The sequence below is a fragment of the Nothobranchius furzeri genome, chromosome 17 (assembly GCF_043380555.1).
Source record: "Nothobranchius furzeri strain GRZ-AD chromosome 17, NfurGRZ-RIMD1, whole genome shotgun sequence".
Lineage (NCBI taxonomy): Eukaryota > Metazoa > Chordata > Actinopteri > Cyprinodontiformes > Nothobranchiidae > Nothobranchius > Nothobranchius furzeri.
This window is the reverse complement of record NC_091757.1, coordinates 1,581,301-1,607,470: the sequence shown is the minus strand read 5'-3', so window position 1 is coordinate 1,607,470 and position 26,170 is coordinate 1,581,301. Positions and strand designations below refer to the sequence as shown.

The window sequence follows — 26,170 nt, the reverse complement described above, 5'->3', positions numbered from 1 at the left end:
GACTGAGCGCCTCCAGGAGAGAGGCCCAAGCAAGACCCGCCCCGAGGAGAGTCTTGCCACATGTCATTACTCGGTCTGACTGAGGGCCTCCAGGAGAGAGGCCCAAGCAAGACGCGACCCGAGGAGCGTCTTGCCACATGTCAACACTGGGTCTGACTGAGTGCCTCCAGGAGAGAGGCCCGAGGAGCGTCTTGACACATGTCACCTCTGGGTCTGACTGAGCGCTTCCAGGAGAGAGGCCCAAGCAAGACGCGCCCCGAGGAGCGTCTTGCCACATGTCAACACTGGGTCTAATTGAGCGCCTCCAGGAGAGAGGCCCAAGCAAGACGCGCCCCGAGGAGCGTCTTGCCTCATGTCACTACTCGGTCTGACTGAGCGCCTCCAGGAGAGAGGTCCAAGCCACACGCGCCCCGAGGAGCGTCTTGCCACATGTCAACACTGGGTCTGACTGAGTGCCTCCATGAGAGAAGCCCCAGCAAGACGCGCCCCGAGGAGCGTCTTGCCACATGTCACTACTCGGTCTGACTGAGCGCCTCCAGGAGAGAGGCCCAAGCAAGACGTGCCCTGAGGAGCGTCTTGCCACATGTCAACAATGGGTCTGACTGAGGGCCTCCAGGAGAGAAGCCCAAGCAAGAAGCGCCCCGAGGAGCGTCTTGCCACATGTCAACACTGGGTCTGACTGAGCGCCTCCAGGAGAGAGGCCCAAGCAAGACGCGCCCCGAGGAGCGTCTTGACACATGTCAACACTGGGTCTGACTGAGGGCCTCCATGAGAGAAGCCCAAGCAAGACGCGCCCCGAGGAGAGTCTTGCCACATGTCAACACTGGGTCTGACAGAGGGCATCCAGGAGAGAGGCCCAAGCAATACGCGCCCCGAGGAGCGTCTTGCCACATGTCAACAATGGGTCTGACTGAGGGCCTCCAGGAGAGAAGCCAAAGCAAGACGCGCCCTGAGGAATTTCTTTCCACATGTCAACAATGGGTCTTCCTGAGGGCCTCCATGAGAGAAGCCCAAGCAAGACGCGCACCGAGGAGTGTCTTGCCACATGTCAACACTGTGTCTGACTGAGCGCCTCCAGGAGAGAGGCCCAAGCAAGACGCGCACTGAGGAGCGTCTTGCCACGTGTCAACACTGGGTCTGACTTAGCGCCTCCAGGAGAGAGGCCCAAGCAAGATGCGCCCCGAGGAGCGTCTTGCCACGTGTCACCACTGGGTCTGACTGAGCACCTCCAGGAGAGAGGCCCCAGCAAGACGCGCCCCGAGGAGCGTCTTGCCTTATGTCAGCACTCGGTCTGACTGAGCGCCTCCAGGAGAGAGGCCCAAGAAAGACGCGCCCCGAGGAGCGTCTTGCCACATGTCACCTCTGGGTCTGACTGAGCGCCTCCAGGAGAGAGGCGCTCAGTCAGACCCAGAGGTGACATGTGGCACCTCTGGGTCTGACTGAGCGCCTCCAGGAGAGAGGCGCAAGCAAGAAACGCCCGAGGAGCGTCTTGACACATGTCAACACTGGGTCTGACTGAGCGCCTCCAGGAGAGAGGCCCAAGCAAGACGCGCCCGGAGGAGCGTCTTGCCACATGTCAGCACTCGGTCTGACTGAGCGCCTCCAGGAGAGAGGCTCAAGCAAGACGCGCCCCGAGGAGCGTCTTGACACATGTTAACACTGGGTCTGACTGAGGGCCTCCATGTGAGAAGCCCAAGCAAGACGCACCCTGAGGAGAGTCTTGCCACATGTCAACACTGGGTCTGACAGAGGGCATCCAGGAGAGAGGCCCAAGCAATACGCGCCCCGAGGAGCGTCTTGCCACATGTCAACAATGGGTCTGACTGAGGGCCTCCAGGAGAGAAGCCCAAGCAGGACGCGCCCCGAGGAGCTTCTTGCCACATGTCAGCACTCGGTCTGACTGAGCGCCTCCAGGAGAGAGGCCAAAGCAAGACGCGCCCCGAGGAGCGTCTTGACACATGTCAACACTGGGTCTGACAGAGGGCCTCCATGAGAGAGGCCCAAGCAAGACGCGCCCCGAGGAGTGTCTTGCCACATGTGACCACTTGGTCTGACTGAGCGCCTCCAGGAGAGAGGCCCAAGCAAGACGTGCCCCGAGGAGCGTCTTGCCACATGTCAACACTGGGTCTGACTGAGTGCCTGCATGAGAGAAGCCCCAGCAAGACGCGCCCCGAGGAGCGTCTTCTCACATGTCACTACTCGGTCTGACTGAGCACCTCCAGGAGAGAGGCCCAAGCAAGACGTGCCCCGAGGAGCGTCTTGCCACATGTCAACAATGGGTCTGACTGAGGGCCTCCAGGAGAGAAGCCCAAGCAAAAAGCGCCCCGAGGAGCGTCTTGCCACATGTCAACACTGGGTCTGACTGAGCGCCTCCAGGAGAGAGGCCCAAGCAAGACACGCCCCGAGGAGCGTCTTGACACATGTTAACACTGGGTCTGACTGAGGGCCTCCATGTGAGAAGCCCAAGCAAGACGCGCCCCGAGGAGAGTCTTGCCACATGTCAACACTGGGTCTGACAGAGGGCATCCAGGAGAGAGGCCAGAGCAATACGCGCCCCGAGGAGCGTCTTGCCACATGTCAACAATGGGTCTGACTGAAGGCCTCCAGGAGAGAAGCCCAAGGAAGACGCGCCCCGAGGAGCTTCTTGCCACATGTCAGCACTCGGTCTGACTGAGCGCCTCCAGGAGAGAGGCCAAAGCAAGATGCGCCCCGAGGAGCGTCTTGACACATGTCAACACTGGGTCTGACAGAGGGCCTCTTTGAGAGAGGCCCAAGCAAGACGCGCCCCGAGGAGTGTCTTGCCACATGTCAACACTGGGTTTGACTGAGCGCCTCCAGGAGAGAGGCCCAAGCAAGACGCGCCCCGAGGAGCGTCTTGCCACGTGTCAACACTGGGTCTGACTTAGCGCCTCCAGGAGAGAGGCCCAAGCAAGATGCGCCCCGAGGAGCGTCTTGCCACGTGTCACCACTGGGTCTGACTGAGCTTCTCCAGGAGAGAGGCCCAAGCAAGAAGCGCCCCGAGGAGCGTCTTGCCACGTGTCACCACTGGGTCTGATTGAGCACCTCCAGTAGAGAGACCCCAGCAAGACGCGCCGCGAGGAGCATCTTGCCTTATGTCAGCACTCGGTCTGACTGAGCGCCTCCAGGACAGAGGCCCGAGGAGCGTCTTGACACATGTCACCTCTGGGTCTGACTGAGCGCCTCCAGGAGAGAGGCCCAAGCAAGACGCGCCCCGAGGAGCGTCTTGACACATGTCTCCTCTGGGTCTGACTGAGCGCCTCCAGGAGAGAGGCCCAAGCAAGATGTGCCCCGAGGAGCATCTTGCCACATGTCAACACTCGGTCTGACTGAGCGCCTCCAGGAGAGAGGCCCAAGCAAGACGCCTCCCGAGGAGCTTCTTGCCACATGTCAACACTGGGTCTGACTGAGCGCCTCCAGGAGAGAGGCCCAAGCAAGACGCGCCCCGAGGAGCGTCTTGCCACATGTCATTACTCGGTCTGACTGAGCGCCTCCAGGAGAGAGGCCCAAGCAAGACGCGCCCCGTGGAGCGTCTTGACACATTTCTCCTCTGGGTCTGACTGAGCGCCTCCAGGAGAGAGGCCCAAGCAAGACGTTCCCCGAGGAGCGTCTTGCCACATGTCAACACTGGGTCTGACTGAGTGCCTCCAGGAGAGAGGCCCGAGGAGCGTCTTGACACATGTCACCTCTGGGTCTGACTGAGCGCCTCCAGGAGAGAGGCCCAAGCAAGACGCGCCCCGAGGAGCGTCTTGTCACATGTCAACACTGGGTCTGACTGAGCGCCTCCAGGAGCGAGGCCCAAGCAAGAAACGCCCGAGGAGCGTCTTGACACATGTCAACACTGGGTCTGACTGAGCGCCTCCAGGAGAGAGGTCCTAGCAACACGCGCCCCGAGGAGCGTCTTGCCACATGTCAACACTGGGTCTGACTGAGTGCCTCCATGAGAGAAGCCCCAGCAAGACGCGCCCCGAGGAGCGTCTTGTCACATGTCACTACTTGGTCTGACTGAGCGCCTCCAGGAGAGAGGCCCAAGCAAGACGTGCCCCGAGGAGCGTCTTGCCACATGTCAACAATGGGTCTGACTGAGGGCCTCCAGGAGAGAAGCCCAAGCAAGAAGCGCCCCGAGGAGCGTCTTGCCACATGTCAACACTGGGTCTGACTGAGCGCCTCCAGGAGAGAGGCCCAAGCAAGACACGCCCCGAGGAGAGTCTTGCCAAATGTCAACACTGGGTCTGACAGAGGGCATCCAGGAGAGAGGCCCAAGCAATACGCGCCCCGAGGAGCGTCTTGCCACATGTCAACAATGGGTCTGACTGAGGGCCTCCAGGAGAGAAGCCCAAGGAAGACGCACCCCGAGGAGCTTCTTGCCACATGTCAGCACTCGGTCTGACTGAGCGCCTCCAGGAGAGAGGCCAAAGCAAGATGCGCCCCGAGGAGCGTCTTGACACATGTCAACACTGGGTCTGACAGAGGGCCCCCAGGAGAGAGGCCCAAATAAGACGCGCCCCGAGGAGCGTCTTGCCACATGTCAACATTGGGTCTGACTGAGGGCCTCCAGAAGAGAGGCCCACGCAAGATGCGCCCCGAGGAGCGTCTTGCCACATGTCAGCACTCGGTCTGTCTGAGCGCCTCCAGGAGAGAGGCCCAAGCAAGACGCGCCCCGAGGAGCGTCTTGCCACGTGTCAACACTGGGTCTGACTGAGCGCCTCCAGGAGAGAGGCCCAAGCAAGACGCGCCCCGAGGAGCGTCTTGCCACATGTGAACACTGGGTCTGATTGAGCACCTCCAGGAGAGAGGCCCCAGCAAGACACGCCGCGAGGAGCATCTTGCCTTATGTCAGCACTCGGTCTGACTGAGCGCCTCCAGGAGAGAGGCCCAAGCAAGACCCGCCCCGAGGAGAGTCTTGCCACATGTCATTACTCGGTCTGACCTAGGGCCTCCAGGAGAGAGGCCCAAGCAAGACGCGCCCCGAGGAGCGTCTTGACACATTTCTCCTCTGGGTCTGACAGAGGGCCCCCAGGAGAGAGGCCCAAATAAGACGCGCCCCGAGGAGCGTCTTGCCACATGTCAACACTGGGTCTGACTGAGCGCCTCCAGGAGAGAGGCCCAAGCAAGACGCGCCCCGAGGAGCGTCTTGCCACATGTGAACACTGGGTCTGATTGAGCACCTCCAGGAGAGAGGCCCCAGCAAGACGCGCCGCGAGGAGCATCTTGCCTTATGTCAGCACTCGGTCTGACTGAGCGCCTCCAGGAGAGAGGCCCAAGCAAGACCCGCCCCGAGGAGCGTCTTGCCACATGTCACTACTCGGTCTAACTGAGCGCCTCCAGGAGAGAGGTCCAAGCAAGACACGCCCCGAGGAGCGTCTTGCCATATGTCACTACTCGGTCTGACTGAGCGCCTCCAGGAGGGAGGTCCAAGCAAGACGTGCCCCGAGGAGCGTCTTGCCACATGTCAACAATGGGTCTGACTGAGGGCCTCCAGGAGAGAAGCCCAAGCAAGACGCGCCCCGAGGAGCGTCTTGCCACATGTCAACACTGGGTCTGACTGAGGGCCCCCAGGATAGAGGCCAAAATAAGACGCGCCCCGAGGAGCGTCTTGCCACATGTCAACACTGGGTCTGACTGAGGGCCTCCAGGAGAGAAGTCCAAGCAAGATGCGCCCCGAGGAGCGTCGTGCCACATGTCAGCACTCGGTCTGACTGAGCGCCTCCAGTGAGAGAGGCCCAAGCAAGACGCGCACCGAGGAGCGTCTTGCCACATGTCAACACTGGGTCTGACTGAGCGCCTCCAGGAGAGAGGCCCAAGCAAGACGCGCCCCGAGGAGCGTCTTGACACACGTCTCCTCTGGGTCTGAATGAGTGCCTCCATGAGAGAAGCCCCAGCAAGACGCGCCCCGAGGAGCGTCTTGCCACATGTCAACACTGGGTCTGACTGAGCACCTCCAGGAGAGAGGCCCAAGCAAGACGCGCCCCGAGGAGCGTCTTGCCACATGTCAACACTGGGTCTGACTGAGCGCCTCCAGGAGAGAGGCCCGAGGAGCGTCCTGACACATGTCACCTCTGGGTCTGACTGAGCGCCTCCAGGAGAGAGGCCCAAGCAAGACGCGCCCCGAGGAGCGTCTTGTCACATGTCAACACTGGGTCTGACTGAGCGCCTCCAGGAGCGAGGCCCAAGCAAGAAACGCCCGAGGAGCGTCTTGACACATGTCAACACTGGGTCTGACTGAGCGCCTCCAGGAGAGAGGTCCAAGCAACACGCGCCCCGAGGAGCGTCTTGCCACATGTCAACACTGGGTCTGACTGAGTGCCTCCATGAGAGAAGCCCCAGCAAGACGCGCCCCGAGGAGCGTCTTGCCACATGTCACTACTCGGTCTGACTGAGCGCCTCCAGGAGAGAGGCCCAAGCAATACGTGCCCGAGGAGCGTCTTAACACATGTCAACAATGGGTCTTACTGAGGGCCTCCAGGAGAGAAGCCCAAGCAAGAAGCGCCCCGAGGAGCGTCTTGCCACATGTCAACACTGGGTCTGACTGAGCGCCTCCAGGAGAGAGGCCCAAGCAAGACACGCCCCGAGGAGCGTCTTGACACATGTCAACACTGGGTCTGTCTGAGGGCCTCCATGAGAGAAGCCCAAGCAAGACGCGCCCCGAGGAGAGTCTTGCCACATGTCAACACAGGGTCTGACAGAGGGCATCCAGGAGAGAGGCCCAAGCAATACACGCCCCGAGGAGCGTCTTGCCACATGTCAACAATGAGTCTGACTGAGGGCCTCCAGGAGAGAAGCCAAAGCAAGACGCGCCCCGAGGAGCTTCTTTCCACATGTCAACAATGGGTCTTACTGAGGGCCTCCATGAGAGAAGCCCAAGCGATACTCGCCCCGAGGAGCGTCTTGCCACGTGTCAACACTGGGTCTGACTTAGCGCCTCCAGGAGAGTGGCCCAAGCAAGATGCGCCCCGAGGAGCGTCTTGCCACGTGTCACCACTGGGTCTGACTGAGCTCCTCCAGGAGAGAGGCCCAAGCAAGACACGCCCAGAGGAGCGTCTTGCCAAGTGTCACCACTGGGTCTGATTGAGCACCTCCAGGAGAGAGGCCCCAGCAAGACGCGCCCCGAGGAGCGTCTTGCCACATGTCACTACTCGGTCTAACTGAGCGCCTCCAGGAGAGAGGTCCAAGCAAGACGCGGCCTGAGGAGCGTCTTGCCTCATGTCACTACTCGGTCTGACTGAGCGCCTCCAGGAGAGAGGCCCAAGCAAGACGTGCCCCGAGGAGCGTCTTGCCAATTGTCAACAATGGGTCTGACTGAGGGCCTCCAGGAGAGAAGCCAAAGCAAGACGCGCCCAGAGGAGCGTCTTGCCACATGTCAACACTGGGTCTGACTGAGCGCCTCCAGGAGGGAGGCCCAAGCAAGACACGCCCCGAGGAGCGTCTTGACACATGTCAACACTGGGTCGGACTGAGGGCCTCCATGAGAGAAGCCCAAGCAAGACGCGCCCCGAGGAGAGTCTTGCCACATGTCAACAGTCGGTCTGACAGAGGGCATTCAGGAGAGAGGCCCAAGCAATACGCGCCCCGAGGAGCGTCTTGCCACATGTCACCACTGGGTCTGAATGAGCGCCTCCAGGAGAGAGGCCCAACCAAGACGCGCCCCGAGGAATGTCCTCCCACATGCCAACACTGGGTCTGACTGAGCGCCTCCAGGAGAGAGGCCCAAGCAAGAAGCGCCCCGAGGAGCGTCTTGCCACGTGTCAACACTGGGTGTGACTGAGCGCCTCCAGGAGAGAGGCCCAAGCAAGACGCGCCCCGAGGAGCGTCTTTCCACATGTCACCACTGGGTCTGACTGAGCACCTCCAGGAGAGAGGCCCAAGCAAGACGCGCCCCGAGGAGCGTCTTGCCACATGTCAACACTGGGTCTGACTGAGGGCCTCCAGGAGAGAGGCCCAAATAAGACGCGCCCCGAGGAGCGTCTTGCCACATGTCAACAATGGGTCTGACTGAGGGCCTCCAGGAGAGAAGCCCAAGCAAGACGCGCCCCGAGGAGCGTCTTGCCACATGTCAGCACTTGGTCTGACTGAGCGCCTCCAGGAGAGAGGCCCAAGCAAGACGCGCCCCGAGGAGCGTCTTGCCACATGTCAACACTGGGTCTGACTGAGCACCTCCAGGAGAGAGGCCCAAGCAAGACGCGCCCCGAGGAGAGTTTTGCCACATGTCAGCACTCGGTCTGACTGAGCGCCTCCAGGAGAGACGCCCAAGCAAGACGCGGCCCGAGGAGCGTCTTGACACATTTCTCCTCTGGGTCTGACTGAGCGCCTCCAGGAGAGAGGCCAAAGCAAGACGTGCCCCGAGGAGCGTCTTTCCACATGTCAACACTGGTTCTGACTGAGTGCCTCCATGAGAGAAGCCCCAGCAAGACGCGCCCCGAGGAGCGTCTTGCCACATGTCAACACTGGGTCTGACTGAGCACCTCCAGGAGAGAGGCCCAAGCAAGACGCGCCCCGAGGAGCGTCTTGCCACATGTCAACACTGGGTCTGACTGAGCGCCTCCAGGAGAGAGGCCCGAGGAGCGTCTTGACACATGTCACCTCTGGGTCTGACTGAGCGCCTCCAGGAGAGAGGCCCAAGCAAGAAGTGCCCCGAGGAGCGTCTTGTCATATGTCAACACTGGGTCTGACAGAGCGCCTACAGGAGCAAGGACCAAGCAAGAAACGCCCGAGGAGCGTCTTGACACATGTCAACACTGGGTCTGACTGAGCGCCTCCAGGAGAGAGGTCCAAACAACACGCGCCCCGAGGAGCGTCTTGCCACATGTCAACACTGGGTCTGACTGAGTGCCTCCATGAGAGAAGCCCCAGCAAGACGCGCCCCGAGGAGCGTCTTGTCACATGTCACTACTCGGTCTGACTGAGCGCCTCCAGGAGAGAGGCCCAAGCAAGACGTGCCCCGAGGAGCGTCTTGCCACATGTCAACAATGTGTCTGACTGAGGGCCTCCAGGAGAGAAGCCCAAGCAAGAAGCGCCCCGAGGAGCGTCTTGCCACATGTCAACACTGGGTCTGACTGAGCGCCTCCAGGAGAGAGGCCCAAGCAAGACACGCCCCGAGGAGCGTCTTGACACATGTTAACACTGGGTCTTACTGAGGGCCTCCATGTGAGAAGCCCAAGCAAGACGCGCCCCGAGGAGTGTCTTGCCACATGTCAACACTGGGTCTGACAGAGGGCATCCAGGAGAGAGGCCCAAGCAATACGCGCCCCGAGGAGAGTCTTGCCACATGTCAACAATGGGTCTGACTGAGGGCCTCCAGGAGAGAAGCCCAAGGTAGACGCGCCCCGAGGAGCTTCTTGCCACATGTCAGCACTCGGTCTAACTGAGCGCCTCCATGAGAGAGGCCAAAGCAAGACACGCCCCGAGGAGCGTCTTGACACATGTCAACACTGGGTCTGACAGAGGGCCTCCATGAGAGAGGCCCAAGCAAGACGCTCCCCGAGGAGTGTCTTGCCACATGTCAAGACTGGGTCTGACTGAGCGCCTCCAGGAGAGAGGCCCAAGCAAGACGCGCCCCGAGGAGCGTCTTGCCACGTGTCAACACTGGGTCTGACTGAGCGCCTCCAGGAGAGAGGCCCAAGCAAGATGCGCCCCAAGGAGCGTCTTGCCACGTGTCACCACTGGGTCTGACTGAGCTCCTCCAGGAGAGAGGCCCAAGCAAGACGTGCCCCGAGGAGCGTCTTGCCACGTGTCACCACTGAGTCTGATTGAGCACCTCCAGGAGAGAGGCCCCAGCAAGACGCGCCCCGAGGAGTATCTTGCCTTATGTCAGCACTCGGTCTGACTGAGCGCCTCCAGGAGAGAGGCCCAAGCAAGACCCGCCCCGAGGAGCGTCTTGCCACATGTCACTACTCGGTCTAACTGAGTGCCTCAAGGAAAGAGGTCCAAGCAAGACACGCCCCGAGGAGCGTCTTGCCACATGTCACTACTCGGTCTGACTGAGCGCCTCCAGGAAGGAGGTCCAAGCAAGACGCGCCCCGAGGAGCGTCTTGCCACATGTCACTACTCGGTCTGACTGAGCGCCTCCAGGAGAGAGGCCCAAGCAAGACGTGCCCCGAGGAGCGTCTTGACACATGTCAAAAATGGGTCTGACTGAGGGCCTCCAGGAGAGAAGCCCAAGCAAGACGCGCCCCGAGGAGCGTCTTGCCACATTTCAACACTAGGTCTGACTGAGGGCCCCCAGGAGTTAGGCCCAAATAAGACGCGCCCCGAGGAGCGTCTTGCCATATGTCAACACTGGGTCTGACTGAGGGCCTCCAGGAGAGAAGCCCAAGCAAGATGCGCCCCGAGGAGCGTCTTGCCACATGTCAGCACTCGGTCTGACTGAGCGCCTCCTGGAGAGAGGCCCAAGCAAGACGCGCCCCGAGGAGCGTCTTGCCACATGTCAACACTGGGTCTGACTGAGCGCCTCCAGGAGAGAGGCCCAAGCAAGACGCGCCCCGAGGAGCGTCTTGCCACATGTGAACACTGGGTCTGACTGAGCGCCTCCAGGAGAGAGGCCCAAGCAAGACGCGCCCGGAGGAGCGTCTTGCCACATGTCAGCACTCGGTCTGACTGAGCGCCTCCAGGAGAGAGGCCCAAGCAAGACGCGCCCCGAGGAGCGTCTTGACACATGTCTCCTCTGGGTCTGACTGAGCGCCTCCAGGAGAGAGGCCCAAGCAAGACGTGCCCCGAGGAGCATCTTGCCACATGTCAACACTGGGTCTGACTGAGTGCCTCCATGAGAGAAGCCCCAGCAAGACGCGCCCCGAGGAGCGTCTTGCAACATGTCAACACTGGGTCTGACTGAGCACCTCCAGGAGAGAGGCCCAAGCAAGACGTGCCCCGAGGAGCATCTTGCCACATGTCAACACTGGGTCTGACTGAGTGCCTCCATGAGAGAAGCCCCAGCAAGACGCGCCCCGAGGAGCGTCTTGCCACATGTCAACACTGGGTCTGACTGAGCGCCTCCAGGAGAGAGGCCCGAGGAGCGTCTTGCCACATGTCAACACTGGGTCTGACTGAGCACCTCCAGGAGAGAGGCCCAAGCAAGACGCGCCCCGAGGAGCGTCTTGCAACATGTCAACACTGGGTCTGACTGAGCACCTCCAGGAGAGAGGCCCAAGCAAGACGCGCCCCGAGGAGCGTCTTGCCACATGTCAACACTGGGTCTGACTGAGCGCCTCCAGGAGAGAGGCCCAAGCAAGACGCGCCCCGAGGAGCGTCTTGACACATGTCTCCTCTGGGTCTGACTGAGCGCCTCCAGGAGAGAGGCCCAAGCAAGACGTGCCCCGAGGAGCATCTTGCCACATGTCAACACTGGGTCTGACTGAGTGCCTCCATGAGAGAAGCCCCAGCAAGACGCGCCCCGAGGAGCGTCTTGCCACATGTCAACACTGGGTCTGACTGAGCGCCTCCAGGAGAGAGGCCCGAGGAGCGTCTTGCCACATGTCAACACTGGGTCTGACTGAGCACCTCCAGGAGAGAGGCCCAAGCAAGACGCGCCCCGAGGAGCGTCTTGCCACATGTCAACACTGGGTCTGACTGAGCGCCTCCAGGAGAGAGGCCCGAGGAGCGTCGTGCCACAAGTCACCTCTGGGTCTGACTGAGCGCCTCCAGGAGAGAGGCGCAAGCAAGAAACGCCCGAGGAATTTCTTGCCACATGTCAGCACTTGGTCTGACTGAGCGCCTCCAGGAGAGAGGCCCAAGCAAGAAGCGCCCCGAGGAGCGTCTTGCCACATGTCAACAATGGGTCTGACTGAGGGCCTCCAGGAGAGAAGCCCAAGCAAGACGCGCCCCGAGGAGCGTCTTGCCACATGTCACTACTCGGTCTGACTGAGCACCTCCAGGAGAGAGGTCCAAGCAACACGCGCCCCGAGGAGCGTCTTGCCACATGTCAACACTGGGTCTGACTGAGTGCCTCCATGAGAGAAGCCCCAGCAAGACGCGCCCCGAGAAGCGTCTTGCCACATGTCACTACTCGGTCTTACTGAGCGCCTCCAGGAGAGAGGCCCAAGCAAGACGTGCCCCGAGGAGCGTCTTGCCAAATGTCAACAATGGGTCTGACTGAGGGCCTCCATGAGAGAAGCCCAAGCAAGAAGCGCCCCGAGGAGCGTCTTGCCACATGTCAACACTGGGTCTGACTGAGCGCCTCCAGGAGAGAGGCCCAAGCAAGACACGCCCCGAGGAGCGTCTTGACACATGTCAACACTGGGTCTGACTGAGGGCCTCCATGAGAGAAGCCCAAGCAAGACGCGCCCCGAGGAGAGTCTTGCCACATGTCAACACTGGGTCTGACAGAGGGCATCCAGGAGAGAGGCCCAAGCAATACGCGCCCCGAGGAGCGTCTTGCCACATGTCAACAATGGGTCTGACTGAGGGCCTCCAGGAGAGAAGCCAAAGCAAGACGCGCCCCGAGGAGCGTCTTGCCACATGTCAACAATGGGTCTGACTGAGGGCCTCCAGGAGAGAAGCCCAAGGTAGACGCGCCCCGAGGAGCTTCTTGCCACATGTCAGCACTCGGTCTGACTGAGCGCCTCCATGAGAGAGGCCAAAGCAAGACACGCCCCGAGGAGCGTCTTGACACATGTCAACACTGGGTCTGACAGAGGGCCTCCATGACAGAGGCCCAAGCAAGACGCGCCCCGAGGAGTGTCTTGCCACATGTCAACACTGGGTCTGACTGAGCGCCTCCAGGAGAGAGGCCCAAGCAAGACACGCCCCGAGGAGCGTCTTGCCAAGTGTCAACACTGGGTCTGACTGAGCGCCTCCAGGAGAGAGGCCCAAGCAAGATGCGCCCCGAGGAGCGTCTTGCCACGTGTCACCACTGGGTCTGACTGAGCTCCTCCAGGAGAGAGGCCCAAGCAAGACGTGCCCCGAGGAGCGTCTTGCCACGTGTCACCACTGAGTCTGATTGAGCACCTCCAGGAGAGAGGCCCCAGCAAGAGGCGCCCCGAGGAGCATCTTGCCTTATGTCAGCACTCGGTCTGACTGAGCGCCTCCAGGAGAGAGGCCCAAGCAAGACCCGCCCCGAGGAGCGTCTTGCCACATGTCACTACTCGGTCTAACTGAGCGCCTCCAGGAAAGAGGTCCAAGCAAGACACGCCCCGAGGAGCGTCTTGCCACATGTCACTACTCGGTCTGACTGAGCGCCTCCAGGAAGGAGGTCCAAGCAAGACGCGCCCCGAGGAGCGTCGTGCCACATGTCACTACTCGGTCTGACTGAGCGCCTCCAGGAGAGAGGCCCAAGCAAGACGTGCCCCGAGGAGCGTCTTGACCAAGCCCCCACAATGCCGCTCAGAAAATGGTCCCAACCCGGAAGTAAGAAAAATTGCAGTTCCACCCTCATCCGCTGGGGGCTGGTACCAGAAGCGAGCAAATCCTCACTGACTCCCATGTTGAAAATGCCGATTTCACAGCAGAAATAAACATGTTTACAGCCTGGTGCCAAAACATGTTTTTTGTCTAAATTATCTAGTTTATACTCATGACAACTCTGAGGGGGGTGAATTTTTTTCTCACTCTTCTGTTTAAGTGTATTGAAAGCCTAAAATTCTGTATAATTAATGAGCATCCGACACACGTGACCGCCGCCTCAGACCCACGTGACCACAGAGCTAGCTCCGTGGAAAGGCCTCAGTACAGCCTCGGTCTGGCCTGGAAACTGTTTCGGGATTTTGAGTCTCTGTGCTTGTGAATTCTGTTTTGGATATTATTGGTGCAATTGTTGGACAAAATGACTTGCAGTGGTATTAATTGCACTAATAGAGCGTCCAAGGAGTCTCCACTTCATTTTTTTCGGTAAGTTAAAATCTATATTCGTATTTTATGTCACGGCTGCCTTTAAACTAGCTGAGTTTACCGAAGTAGCTAGCTAACCATCAGTTTAACATGTAGCATTTACTGTTTAACCATGAAATTTAAATGTAAAATACGGTAAAATAATTAATAGGGCATATTTAGATGGGTAATATGGTAAAAGATCAAAATGGGTTGAAATATGACGGAGCGCTAAGAGGGAGACTTCTGTGTCCATTCTTCCACCCGGTAATCCCCAGCGGTCAGGCCGGGCAGCCTGACCGATCCGGCGCCTACTTGCTGCGCCTAGCTGCTGTGTGGTCTGACCGCTCGTGGAGTTTTTCATGTCTGACTTTAACCGCATCTAATACTGTATTATGGCGTGAGCGCAACAGCGACAACTTAATATCGATGTGTAAGCAGCCTGAGTGGTAGGGTGTTTTCATCTGAACCCTTAAAATCTCCAGCAGGCTTGGAGTGACACCTGTGTCCATTCTTCCATCTGGTAATCCCCAGCGGTCAGGCCAGGCAGCCTGACCGGTGCAGCGGCTAGTTTCTGCGCGGGCTGACCGCTCGTGGAGCTCTCAGAGACAGATCTGACCGGAGAAATACTGCAGCTCGGTGAGAAGTCTATAGGGCATACAGCGTTTCCCTTAAATCCCACCGCCACGCCGACAAGATCCCAAGTTTCTTTGTTTTTGTTGGCGCTGTTTACCGAAGAAGCAGCGGGAACTAATATGTTGTCGCTTGTGATCACAGCCGGCGGGTAGCAAGTATGTACAGTCTATGATTTTACCGCTCCCTCCTGCAGTCTTCCCCTATTAAAATTTAAAATGTGTAACTTCATGTATTGGGATGAATGACTGATATTCATGTTAAACTCAAACGTTAGGCATTTAGGGGGAAAAAACAAAATAATAAACATTATACAGATGTCAAATAAATCAAACTGTAATTAAACAATATATTTTCAAAGTCTCGATTCTGGATAAAATCCAACAACATATGCTTTATAAATAAACACTACACATGGCTTTTACACACACACACACACACGTTACATTGTGATTTCTTAGTAAATATTCTATTTGGCGAGAGATAAATTTTATTGTATTTATCCTAGTGAATCTATAATTAAACGGGTAAACTAGCAGTAGTACATCCAACATCAAAGAAAGTAAAATGTTATTATCAGGAGAGGGAGAATGATTAAGTGGTTAGCAGCAGTGTGCTAGATGATGGCCCCCTCCATGAGGCCACCACAGCTCAGCAGAACATCATTGTAGCTTCTTCTGGGGAGAAAAACACTTAGAGAAAAAATAAAGTTAACAGCTGAAATAGCAGGAAATAATACAGTTAAAGAGCAGATTGTAGAAGAAAGAAACCCCTGGGTTAAACTGGTCTGTACTGCATAATGCTGAACTCTTAACATGTGTCCTCAGGGAAGGACCTGATTGGTGTCCAGAACCTGCTGAAGAAGCACCAGGCTCTGCAGGCTGAGATCACAGGTCATGAACCTCGCATCAAGGCTGTCACCCAGAAAGGAGAGACCATAATGGAGGAAGGTAGAGCAGGTCTGGTCCTGACATGTTTCTGAGGTGTCTGCAGGTTCTGGCTCACTTTGTTTGGGTCCAGGTCACTTCGCTGGTTCAGAACCCTCGGCCCGTCAGAACATTCTTATCCACCACGTTCTAACACCAGACCTGTTAACCCAACAGCAACAAGTGGCTCCAACTGACGATGAGACCGGGAAGGAGCTGGTTCTGGCTCTGTACGACTACCAGGAGAAGAGTCCTGGAGAGGTCACCATGAAGAAGGGCGACATCCTCACGCTGCTCAACAGCACCAACAAGGTTCGTGTGCCCTTCACAGCCGAGGAACGACCTCCAGCTCAGAGCGAACATCTCCACACCTGCTTTGTGTTTGTGTGACTTTAGGTTGTTTTACTTGAACTCGCGTCTTTAGCTGAATGAGGATGGAGAGACGGGTCGGACCTGGAGCAGGTCGAGGTCTTGCAGAAGAAGTTTGACGACTTCCAGAAGGTCGGACTTTTCCTCCTCTCCGTCTTCCAGCAGCAGCTGTCAGATCAGCTCAGGTGATAATCAGCAGGTGCTTTTGTCCTGCAGGACCTGAAGGCCAACGAGTCCCGCCTGAGGGACATCAACAAGGTGGCATCTGAACTGGAGTCAGAAGGTCTGATGGCTGAGGAGGCTCCTATGGTTCAGGCTCAGGTGAGCGTCACCTGTCTGCAGCAGCTGGTCCCTCTCACTTCCTGGTTTGTTAACTCTGCTCGTCTCTGTTTGTAGCAACAAGAACATCTGGGTTCTGCTCCTGGAAAGGTGCATGTTGTCCTCCGCCTCCACCAGAACCAGACGTGGTGTTTTTGTTACCACTCATTTGTTTGTTTACAGGATGAAGCCGTCTCTAACCCCGGCTTTCCACGGGAGTCGTCAGCAGCACGTTACTGCAGAAGCACGTCATAGCTGCTGATAGGAACCGCTGTGGTCAACAGAACCTTTTCCACCGGAGCCGTCAGCAGCGCGAGTCGGCCGCGTCTCAGGAGCAGCATGTCGCGGCCTTTACGCGCCGGTTCTATTTTCTACGCGCGACACCTCTGAAACGGGTCAAGTTCAACATTTTTGGGGAAGGAAAGACAGGAAATCGGACGCGGAAATTGAGAGAAGCTACCGAGATTTTCAGAATAAAGAACGTACTGCCTTCCGGTTGCTTTACTTTTAAAAAAGGTTACTAACTGTGCGGCCCCGTGAGAAGTTATCACCTAGCTAGCGGTCTCCTTTGTTTTTCAGGTCCGTATTGGCGATTATAAAACGGACAGAACATAAAACACAAACCATGTTGTAGTTTTCTCCTGCTTGTTGTTGTGTTTACTGACGAAGTCACTCGTGTGACTTCGTGCTCGGTCGGTGACAGCTGCTCCCTGCTGCTTCGCGTCTCGTGGGAAGGGCCAAGCAGCAGCTTACGCGAGCAAGACGTGCTGCTGCAGTAACGTGCTGCTGACGGCTCCCGTGGAAACCCGGGGTAACACGGCGTCACCCTAGAAGGTGAGTTCATTCAGCTGATCAGAGGTCACCTCTGATGGCCGCAGTCACGGCCGACCGTGCTGAAATCACACAGGAATTCAGGTGACCCGGCAGGCACCAGGTGCTGGTGAAAGTGGGGACATGTCAGCTGGTTGCCATGGCTACAGTTATCTTTATGCATCTGTATGACTGCTGACTGGTGTGTGTTTCCTGTGACCTTTGACCTCAGACCGTACGGTTGGGCGTTCAGACGATGGCTAACTTTAATTCCATCAAGGTAAGAGGAAGCTCTTCCCTTCCTGTCTGAGCGATCCGTCTCCAGGTTTCCTCGTCCGGCGTCCAGCCCGCTGGCGTCCACCTTCATCTCACTGGGTTTGGTTTCTCTCCAGGAGCTGAACAACCGCTGGCGCTCGCTGCAACAGCTGGCTGAAGACCGGAGCAACATGCTGGGCAGCGCCCATGAGGTGTAGCGCTTCCACAGGTACCCCGCACACTTATGCGCCGCTTACGGGTCAGTAGAGTTTGGACCCACACTCAGACGGAGTTCTGATGTCTTCTCAGAGACGCTGATGAGACCAAAGAGTGGATCGAGGAGAAGAACCAGGCCCTGAACACAGACAACTACGGCCACGACCTGGCCAGCGTTCAGGCTCTGCAGCGTGAACATGAAGGCTTTGAGCGTGACCTGGCAGCTCTGGGTGATAAGGTCCGCTTTCCTGATCGGTACCAGGACCCGAGTTGTCTCTGGAGACACGTTCTTCATGGTTCTGGTGACTCCACCCCAGCCGTTCCTGATCAGCGATCAGCGGGGTGCTTTCCTATTTAAGGTGGATGGAGGACACAATTTGACGCCAGAAGATTGCCTCAGTTTTGGTAGTAACCAGCCACTCGTGTTACCTCTAGTGTTCCTAGGATTAATGTTATTTCGTAGTGTTTTTGCTCTTATATTGGATTTACCATTCTTCAGGATTCCTGTCGACCTCATTGGATACTGACCTCTACTCCAGGATTTGGATATTCAACACACGGACCTTATCACCACCCTCCATAACCCACCTCTCATCTCACCCAGTGCCCCATCCACCAGGACGCCCCGCTTCTCTCCACCTCTGCTCCCTCTCCTGCGCTTCCCCCGGCTCTCTACCTCTCCCTCCTCCAGCCAACACGTACACCCACCACAGTAAGTCTGCTGAACACCTCTGCCTGCCTACAATGGATTTTGAAACCAGAACCTAAGCTCACCTGTGTCCTCCCTCCTCCAGACGCTGAGCTGTTGTTGCAGTTCCAACCACAGACGTATCTGTGCACCTTAAGTTCCTCCTTATAAATAAATCATTTTTTCCATCAGTTTTTGGTCAGTGTTGTATTCTGCATGTCTTGGGTTAAGTACCTTCCTCCAAACATGACACTCCTCTTCAAAGAGCAAATCTGTTCAGCACATTCTGACAGACAGACCACCATTCTTCTGTCATGATGCTGTACAGGACATTTTTAGAGTTTTTCTTTTTAAAGATAAATAGGATTACATTTAAATAGCAATACTTGCACATTATCATTTTCCCACACTTCTGTATAACTGTATTTTGTTGTTTTTCAATAAAGAATGACAAACTATTTAAGTTTGGATTTGTTGCACACAAATATATATCTGTAAAAAATATCTACAAAGCTAATGTATACATAACAAGTATGATTGGGTTTTGCAATACGGCACTATTTTAGTAAGAGTTTTAAACCAAGTAAAGTTAGTAAAGAACACATTTCTATTGTCTGCTAAGAAACTGTTGGGATTTAAAATGGGCCTGTTGTACAAATAACTTGTAAATTATTATTCCTCACTTTTGTCTTAATCAAAGAAATTCCAGTAATTGAGCAAAAACATTTATTTTTAACACTACAGTTTATAAAACAGGGCGCAAAGTGTCGGCACATGTATGTATGTCGATGGTCCGCCCCAACCGAACCAGGAGACACAGACGTCAGGGAGGCCAAGGTTGTCTCTGCAGCTCTCTGGGCACCACGCCTCACTCAGCTGTCTCCAATGATCCAAATGGCTATGGAGAAAAAATAACAGGTTTGTCAATTGTTTAAAGTACAAAACCATACATGAAGTGGTGAGACAGGTATGTGAAACTTACACTTGCTGCTTTGTGTAGCTGATGTTGGAGACACACAGGCTGCCATGGTGACATTTAAACAGATCTAACAAAAAAATAAAAATGAAACTTAAAAACTCCCAGACCTCATGTCATATTTACTAATCAGCTATGGCTGATTTATTGTTTGGATCACAGTGAGTTACACTAATTCTAATATATTTTTATTTCTATTATACATACATACTTTTTAACTGTTATTTTCTCGACTGTTATCAGGCTCTCTTGTTCTGGTTCTGATGATAATTCCGTGTCTTCCAGTAAGTTATCTTGTGCTTACTTCATCTGTAGAATGTCTCTTTACTTTTGGTAAATTGTACTGAGTCCAGAATAAAGACTAGTTGGCTGTACAAGATACAAACAAGTATAACATTTTGGAAATATATGAAATGTATTTACGCTGCTAATTTAGCTCGAATACTAATAACTGCAATATTTTCCGGACTATAACTCGCACTTTTTTACATTTTCTGGCAGGTCCTGCTACTTATACTCCGGAGCGACTTATATAACAAAATATGTAGGCTACACCGCGCTGCTGCGGGCCGACTCCGACCCACACAAGAATGAGTTCCCCTGTCCCGCTGGGAGGGTTTCAAACACCGCCAGCATCTGTTAGAGCCTGTGGCGGGGTGCTGAGGGCCGGCTTCAGCCCAGGAATGAGCTCTCCTCGCCGGCCGGGAGGGTTTGAAACACCGCCATCCTCTCCTCTGCTCGCTATTGTTCATTCTGTTATGGTTACCGGTGCTTGTGTTGCAATGTGAAACGCTTGGTCTCAGATTTTGTAAGAAAGATAATAAAATGTCCCCCCAAAATACGACTTAAATATATTTTCTCTTATTCATGATACATTTAATGGCTGGTGCGACTCAGGAGTGATAGCGCCGAAAAAAACTGTACTGAAAACTTGCTCAAAGCAAAATGTTTTCATTACGGAAATAAATTATAAACTTACCGATTTAAAACTTTTTAATACAGGTACTTCTCACGAACAGGCGCAGAAAACCTCCACCTAAACTCCGTGTAAGGTTCAGGTCGATGGGTGTTCCAGTTAGCTCCGGTTGGGTTGAAGCTAGGTGGCTACATCCGTTAGCTCGGCTCCCACCTCCGCTTTAGCTTTGGGTTAGCCAGGGTTAGCTTCAGGTTAGCTCGTAGCTAGTTCGCCTGGGTGTCGTCACTCGAGCCCAGCCTTACAGCCACACCCTCAGCGCCTCCTCTCTTCCCTTTTATGGAATTGTCTGGGCTGGACGGAACCTGTGACACGGTCAAAATGGCGGTGGTGGCCACCTCCCATTATAGACAACAAACGTGTTATTGAAGCCAATGGAATCCGTTTGTCCAGTATATGTACAGTCTATGGTCTTGACACATGTCAACAATGGGTCTGACTGAGGGCCTCCAGGAGAGAAGCCCAAGCAAGACGCGCCCCGAGGAGCGTCTTGCCACATTTCAACACTGGGTCTGACTGAGGGCCCCCAGGAGAGAGGCCCAAATAAGACGCGCCCCGAGGAGCGTCTTGCCACATGTCAACACTGGGTCTGACTGAGGGCCTCCAGGAGAGAAGCCCAACCAAGATGCGCCCCGAGGAGCGTCTTGCCACATGTCAGCACTCGGTCTGACTGAGCGCCTCCTGGAGAGAGGCCCAAGCAAGACGCGCCCCGAGGAGCGTCTTGCCACATGTCAACACTGGGTCTGACTGAGCGCCTCCAGGAGAGAGGCCCAAGCAAGACGCGCCCCGAGGAGCGTCTTTCCACATGTGAACACTGGGTCTGACTGAGCGCCTCCAGGAGAGAGGCCCAAGCAAGACGCGCCCCGAGGAGCGTCTTGACACATGTCTCCTCTGGGTCTGACTGAGCGCCTCCAGGAGAGAGGCCCAAGCAAGACGTGCCCCGAGGAGCATCTTGCCACATGTCAACACTGGGTCTGACTGAGTGCCTCCATGAGAGAAGCCCCAGCAAGACGTGCCCCGAGGAGCATCTTGCCACATGTCAACACTGGGTCTGACTGAGTGCCTCCATGAGAGAAGCCCCAGCAAGACGCGCCCCGAGGAGCGTCTTGCCACATGTCAACACTGGATCTGACTGAGCGCCTCCAGGAGAGAGGCCCGAGGAGCGTCTTGCCACATGTCAACACTGGGTCTGACTGAGCACCTCCAGGAGAGAGGCCCAAGCAAGACGCGCCCCGAGGAGCGTCTTGCAACATGTCAAAACTTGGTCTGACTGAGCACCTCCAGGAGAGAGGCCCAAGCAAGACGCGCCCCGAGGAGCGTCTTGCCACATGTCAACACTGGGTCTGACTGAGCGCCTCCAGGAGAGAGGCCCAAGCAAGACGCGCCCCGAGGAGCGTCTTGACAAATGTCTCCTCTGGGTCTGACTGAGCGCCTCCAGGAGAGAGGCCCAAGCAAGACGTGCCCCGAGGAGCATATTGCCACATGTCAACACTGGGTCTGACTGAGTGCCTCCATGAGAGAAGCCCCAGCAAGACGTGCCCCGAGGAGCGTCTTGCCACATGTCAACACTGGGTCTGACTGAGCGCCTCCAGGAGAGAGGCCCGAGGAGCGTCTTGCCACATGTCAACACTGGGTCTGACTGAGCACCTCCAGGAGAGAGGCCCAAGCAAGACGCACCCCGAGGAGCGTCTTGCCACATGTCAACACTGGGTCTGACTGAGCGCCTCCAGGAGAGAGGCCCGAGGAGCGTCGTGCCACAAGTCACCTCTGGGTCTGACTGAGCGCCTCCAGGAGAGAGGCGCAAGCAAGAAACGCCCGAGGAGCTTCTTGCCACATGTCAGCACTTGGTCTGACTGAGCGCCTCCAGGAGAGAGGCCCAAGCAAGAAGCGCCCCGAGGAGCGTCTTGCCACATGTCAACATTGGGTCTGACTGAGGGCCTCCAGGAGAGAAGCCCAAGCAAGACGCGCCCCGAGGAGCGTCTTGCCACATGTCACTACTCGGTCTGACTGAGCGCCTCCAGGAGAGAGGTCCAAGCAACACGCGCCCCGAGGAGCGTCTTGCCACATGTCAACACTGGGTCTGACTGAGTGCCTCCATGAGAGAAGCCCCAGCAAGACGCGCCCCGAGAAGCGTCTTGCCACATGTCACTACTCGGTCTGACTGAGCGCCTCCAGGAGAGAGGCCCAAGCAAGACCTGCCCCGAGGAGCGTCTTGCCACATGTCAACAATGGGTCTGACTGAGGGCCTCCATGAGAGAAGCCCAAGCAAGAAGCGCCCCGAGGAGCGTCTTGCCACATGTCAACACTGGGTCTGACTGAGCGCCTCCAGGAGAGAGGCCCAAGCAAGACACGCCCCGAGGAGCGTCTTGACACATGTCAACACTGGGTCTGACTGAGGGCCTCCATGAGAGAAGCCCAAGCAAGACGCGCCCCGAGGAGAGTCTTGCCACATGTCAACACTGGGTCTGACAGAGGGCATCCAGGAGAGAGGCCCAAGCAATACGCGCCCCGAGGAGCGTCTTGCCACATGTCAACAATGGGTCTGACTGAGGGCCTCCAGGAGAGAAGCCAAAGCAAGACGCGCCCCGAGGAGCTTCTTTCCACATGTCAACAATGGGTCTTACTGAGGGCCTCCATGAGAGAAGCCCAAGCAAGACGCGCCCCGAGGAGTGTCTTGCCACATGTCAACACTGTGTCTGACTGAGCTCCTCCAGGAGAGAGGCCCAAGCAAGACGCGCCCCGAGGAGCGTCTTGCCACGTGTCACCACTGGGTCTGATTGAGCACCTCCAGGAGAGAGGCCCCAGCAAGTCGCGCCCCGAGGAGCATCTTGCCTTTTGTCAGCACTCGGTCTGACTGAGCGCCTCCAGGAGAGAGGCCCAAGCAAGACCCGCCCCGAGGAGCGTCTTGCCACATGTGACTACTCGGTCTAACTGAGCGCCTCCAGGAAAGAGGTCCAAGCAAGACACGCCCCGAGGAGCGTCTTGCCACATGTCACTACTCGGTCCGACTGAGCGCCTCCAGGAGGGAGGTCCAAGCAAGACGCGCCCCGAGGAGCATCTTGCCACATGTCACTACTCGGTCTGACTGAGCGCCTCCAGGAGAGAGGCCCAAGCAAGACGCGCCCCGAGGAGCATCTTGCCACATGTCACTACTCGGTCTGACTGAGCGCCTCCAGGAGAGAGGCCCAAGCAAGACGTGCCCCGAGGAGCGTCTTGCCACATATCAACAATGGGTCTGACTGAGGGCCTCCAGGAGAGAAGCCCAAGCAAGACGCGCTCCGAGGAGCGTCTTGCCACATTTCAACACTGGGTCTGACTGAGGGCCCCCAGGAGAGAGGCCCAAATAAGACGCGCCCCGAGGAGCGTCTTGCCACATGTCAACACTGGGTCTGACTGAGGGCCTCCAGGAGAGAAGCCCAAGCAAGATGCGCCCCGAGGAGCGTCTTGCCACATGTCAGCACTCGGTCTGACTGAGCGCCTCCTGGAGAGAGGCCCAAGCAAGACGTGCCCCGAGGAGCGTCTTGCCACATGTCAACACTGGGTCTGACTGAGCGCCTCCAGGAGAGAGGCCCAAGCAAGACGCGCCCCGAGGAGCGTCTTGCCACATGTGAACACTGGGTCTGACTGAGCGCCTCCAGGAGAGAGGCCCAAGCAAGTCGCGCCCGGAGGAGCGTCTTGCCACATGTCAGCACTCAGTCTAACTGAGCGCCTCCAGGAGAGAGGCCCAAGCAAGACGCGCCCCGAGGAGCGTCTTGACACATGTCTCCTCTGGGTCTGACTGAGCGCCTCCAGGAGAGAGGCCCAAGCAAGATGCGCCCCGAGGAGCGTCTTGCCACGTGTCACCACTGGGTCTGACTGAGCTCCTCCAGGAGAGAGGCCCAAGCAAGACGCGCCCAGAGGAGCGTCTTGCCATGTGTCACCACTGGGTCTGATTGAGCACCTCCAGGAGAGAGGCCTCAGCAAGACGCGCCCCGAGGAGCGTCTTGCCACATGTCACTACTCGGTCTAACTGAGCTCCTCCAGGAGAGAGGCCCAAGCAAGACGCGCCCCGAGGAGCGTCTTGCCACGTGTCACCACTGGGTCTGATTGAGCACCTCCAGGAGAGAGGCCCCAGCAAGTCGCGCCCCGAGGAGCATCTTGCCTTTTGTCAGCACTCGGTCTGACTGAGCGCCTCCAGGAGAGAGGCCCAAGCAAGACCCGCCCCGAGGAGCGTCTTGCCACATGTGACTACTCGGTCTAACTGAGCGCCTCCAGGAAAGAGGTCCAAGCAAGACACGCCCCGAGGAGCGTCTTGCCACATGTCACTACTCGGTCTGACTGAGCGCCTCCAGGAGGGAGGTCCAAGCAAGACGCGCCCCGAGGAGCATCTTGCCACATGTCACTACTCGGTCTGACTGAGCGCCTCCAGGAGAGAGGCCCAAGCAAGACGCGCCCCGAGGAGCATCTTGCCACATGTCACTACTCGGTCTGACTGAGCGCCTCCAGGAGAGAGGCCCAAGCAAGACGTGCCCCGAGGAGCGTCTTGCCACATATCAACAATGGGTCTGACTGAGGGCCTCCAGGAGAGAAGCCCAAGCAAGACGCGCTCCGAGGAGCGTCTTGCCACATTTCAACACTGGGTCTGACTGAGGGCCCCCAGGAGAGAGGCCCAAATAAGACGCGCCCCGAGGAGCGTCTTGCCACATGTCAACACTGGGTCTGACTGAGGGCCTCCAGGAGAGAAGCCCAAGCAAGATGCGCCCCGAGGAGCGTCTTGCCACATGTCAGCACTCGGTCTGACTGAGCGCCTCCTGGAGAGAGGCCCAAGCAAGACGTGCCCCGAGGAGCGTCTTGCCACATGTCAACACTGGGTCTGACTGAGCGCCTCCAGGAGAGAGCCCCAAGCAAGACGCGCCCCGAGGAGCGTCTTGCCACATGTGAACACTGGGTCTGACTGAGCGCCTCCAGGAGAGAGGCCCAAGCAAGTCGCGCCCGGAGGAGCGTCTTGCCACATGTCAGCACTCAGTCTAACTGAGCGCCTCCAGGAGAGAGGCCCAAGCAAGACGCGCCCCGAGGAGCGTCTTGACACATATCTCCTCTGGGTCTGACTGAGCGCCTCCAGGAGAGAGGCCCAAGCAAGACGTGCCCCGAGGAGCATCTTGCCACATGTCAACACTGGGTCTGACTGAGTGCCTCCATGAGAGAAGCCCCAGCAAGACGCGCCCCAAGGAGCGTCTTGCCACATGACAACACTGGGTCTGACTGAGCACCTCCAGGAGAGAGGCCCAAGCAAGACGCGCCCCGAGGAGCGTCTTGCCACATGTCAACACTGGGTCTGACTGAGTGCCTCCAGGAGAGAGGCCAGAGGAGCGTCTTGCCACATGTCACCTCTGGGTCTGACTGAGCGCCTCCAGGAGAGAGGCGCAAGCAAGAAACGCCCGAGGAGCGTCTTGACACATGTCAACACTGGGTCTGACTGAGCGCCTACAGGAGAGAGGCCCAAGCAAGACGCGCCCCGAGGAGCGTCTTCACACGTCTCCTCTGGGTCTGACTGAGCGCCTCCAGGAGAGAGGCCCAAGCAAGACGCGCCCCGAGGAGCGTCTTGCCACATGTCAACACTGGGTCTGATTGAGCACCTCCAGGAGAGAGGCCCCAGCAAGTCGCGCCCCGAGGAGCATCTTGCCTTTTGTCAGCACTCGGTCTGACTGAGCGCCTCCAGGAGAGAGGCCCAAGCAAGACCCGCCCCGAGGAGCGTCTTGCCACATGTGACTACTCGGTCTAACTGAGCGCCTCCAGGAAAGAGGTCCAAGCAAGACACGCCCCGAGGAGCGTCTTGCCACATGTCACTACTCGGTCTGACTGAGCGCCTCCAGGAGGGAGGTCCAAGCAAGACGCGCTCCGAGGAGCATCTTGCCACATGTCACTACTCGGTCTGACTGAGCGCCTCCAGGAGAGAGGCCCAAGCAAGACGCGCCCCGAGGAGCATCTTGCCACATGTCACTACTCGGTCTGACTGAGCGCCTCCAGGAGAGAGGCCCAAGCAAGACGTGCCCCGAGGAGCGTCTTGCCACATATCAACAATGGGTCTGACTGAGGGCCTCCAGGAGAGAAGCCCAAGCAAGACGCGCTCCGAGGAGCGTCTTGCCACATTTCAACACTGGGTCTGACTGAGGGCCCCCAGGAGAGAGGCCCAAATAAGACGCGCCCCGAGG

At 57.2% G+C, this 26,170-nt stretch overlaps 1 protein-coding gene and 1 long non-coding RNA gene across 10 annotated transcripts; one reads left to right on the top strand and one right to left on the bottom strand.

Annotated features, from left to right (window-relative positions):
* The first annotated feature begins 13,446 nt into the window (after nt 1-13,446).
* On the top strand, nt 13,447-18,688 carry LOC139063773 (spectrin alpha chain, non-erythrocytic 1-like). 9 transcript variants are annotated; one of them, XM_070546589.1, is made up of 10 exons: nt 13,447-13,836; nt 15,276-15,398; nt 15,469-15,686; nt 15,799-15,875; nt 15,960-16,064; nt 16,140-16,172; nt 17,104-17,355; nt 17,436-17,747; nt 17,842-18,054; nt 18,137-18,688. In XM_070546589.1, the coding sequence occupies exons 2-5, from the start codon at nt 15,389-15,391 to the stop codon at nt 15,964-15,966; spliced, it is 312 nt and encodes a 103-aa protein (XP_070402690.1). In that variant the 5' UTR covers nt 13,447-13,836; nt 15,276-15,388; the 3' UTR covers nt 15,967-16,064; nt 16,140-16,172; nt 17,104-17,355; nt 17,436-17,747; nt 17,842-18,054; nt 18,137-18,688. The 9 variants fall into 9 exon arrangements, with proteins under 9 accessions (XP_070402690.1, XP_070402691.1, XP_070402689.1 ...); XM_070546590.1 differs by lacking the exon at nt 13,447-13,836 and adding an exon at nt 14,159-14,454; XM_070546588.1 differs by lacking the exon at nt 13,447-13,836 and adding an exon at nt 14,159-14,606.
* A 54-nt stretch (nt 18,689-18,742) lies between these two features.
* LOC139063774 (uncharacterized) lies at nt 18,743-20,330 on the bottom strand. Its single transcript, XR_011517119.1, has 3 exons — nt 19,986-20,330; nt 19,013-19,076; nt 18,743-18,928 (listed from the first exon to the last, which is right to left on the bottom strand). It is a non-coding gene; the product is annotated as an uncharacterized lncRNA (long non-coding RNA).
* Between the last annotated feature and the right edge of the window lie 5,840 nt (nt 20,331-26,170).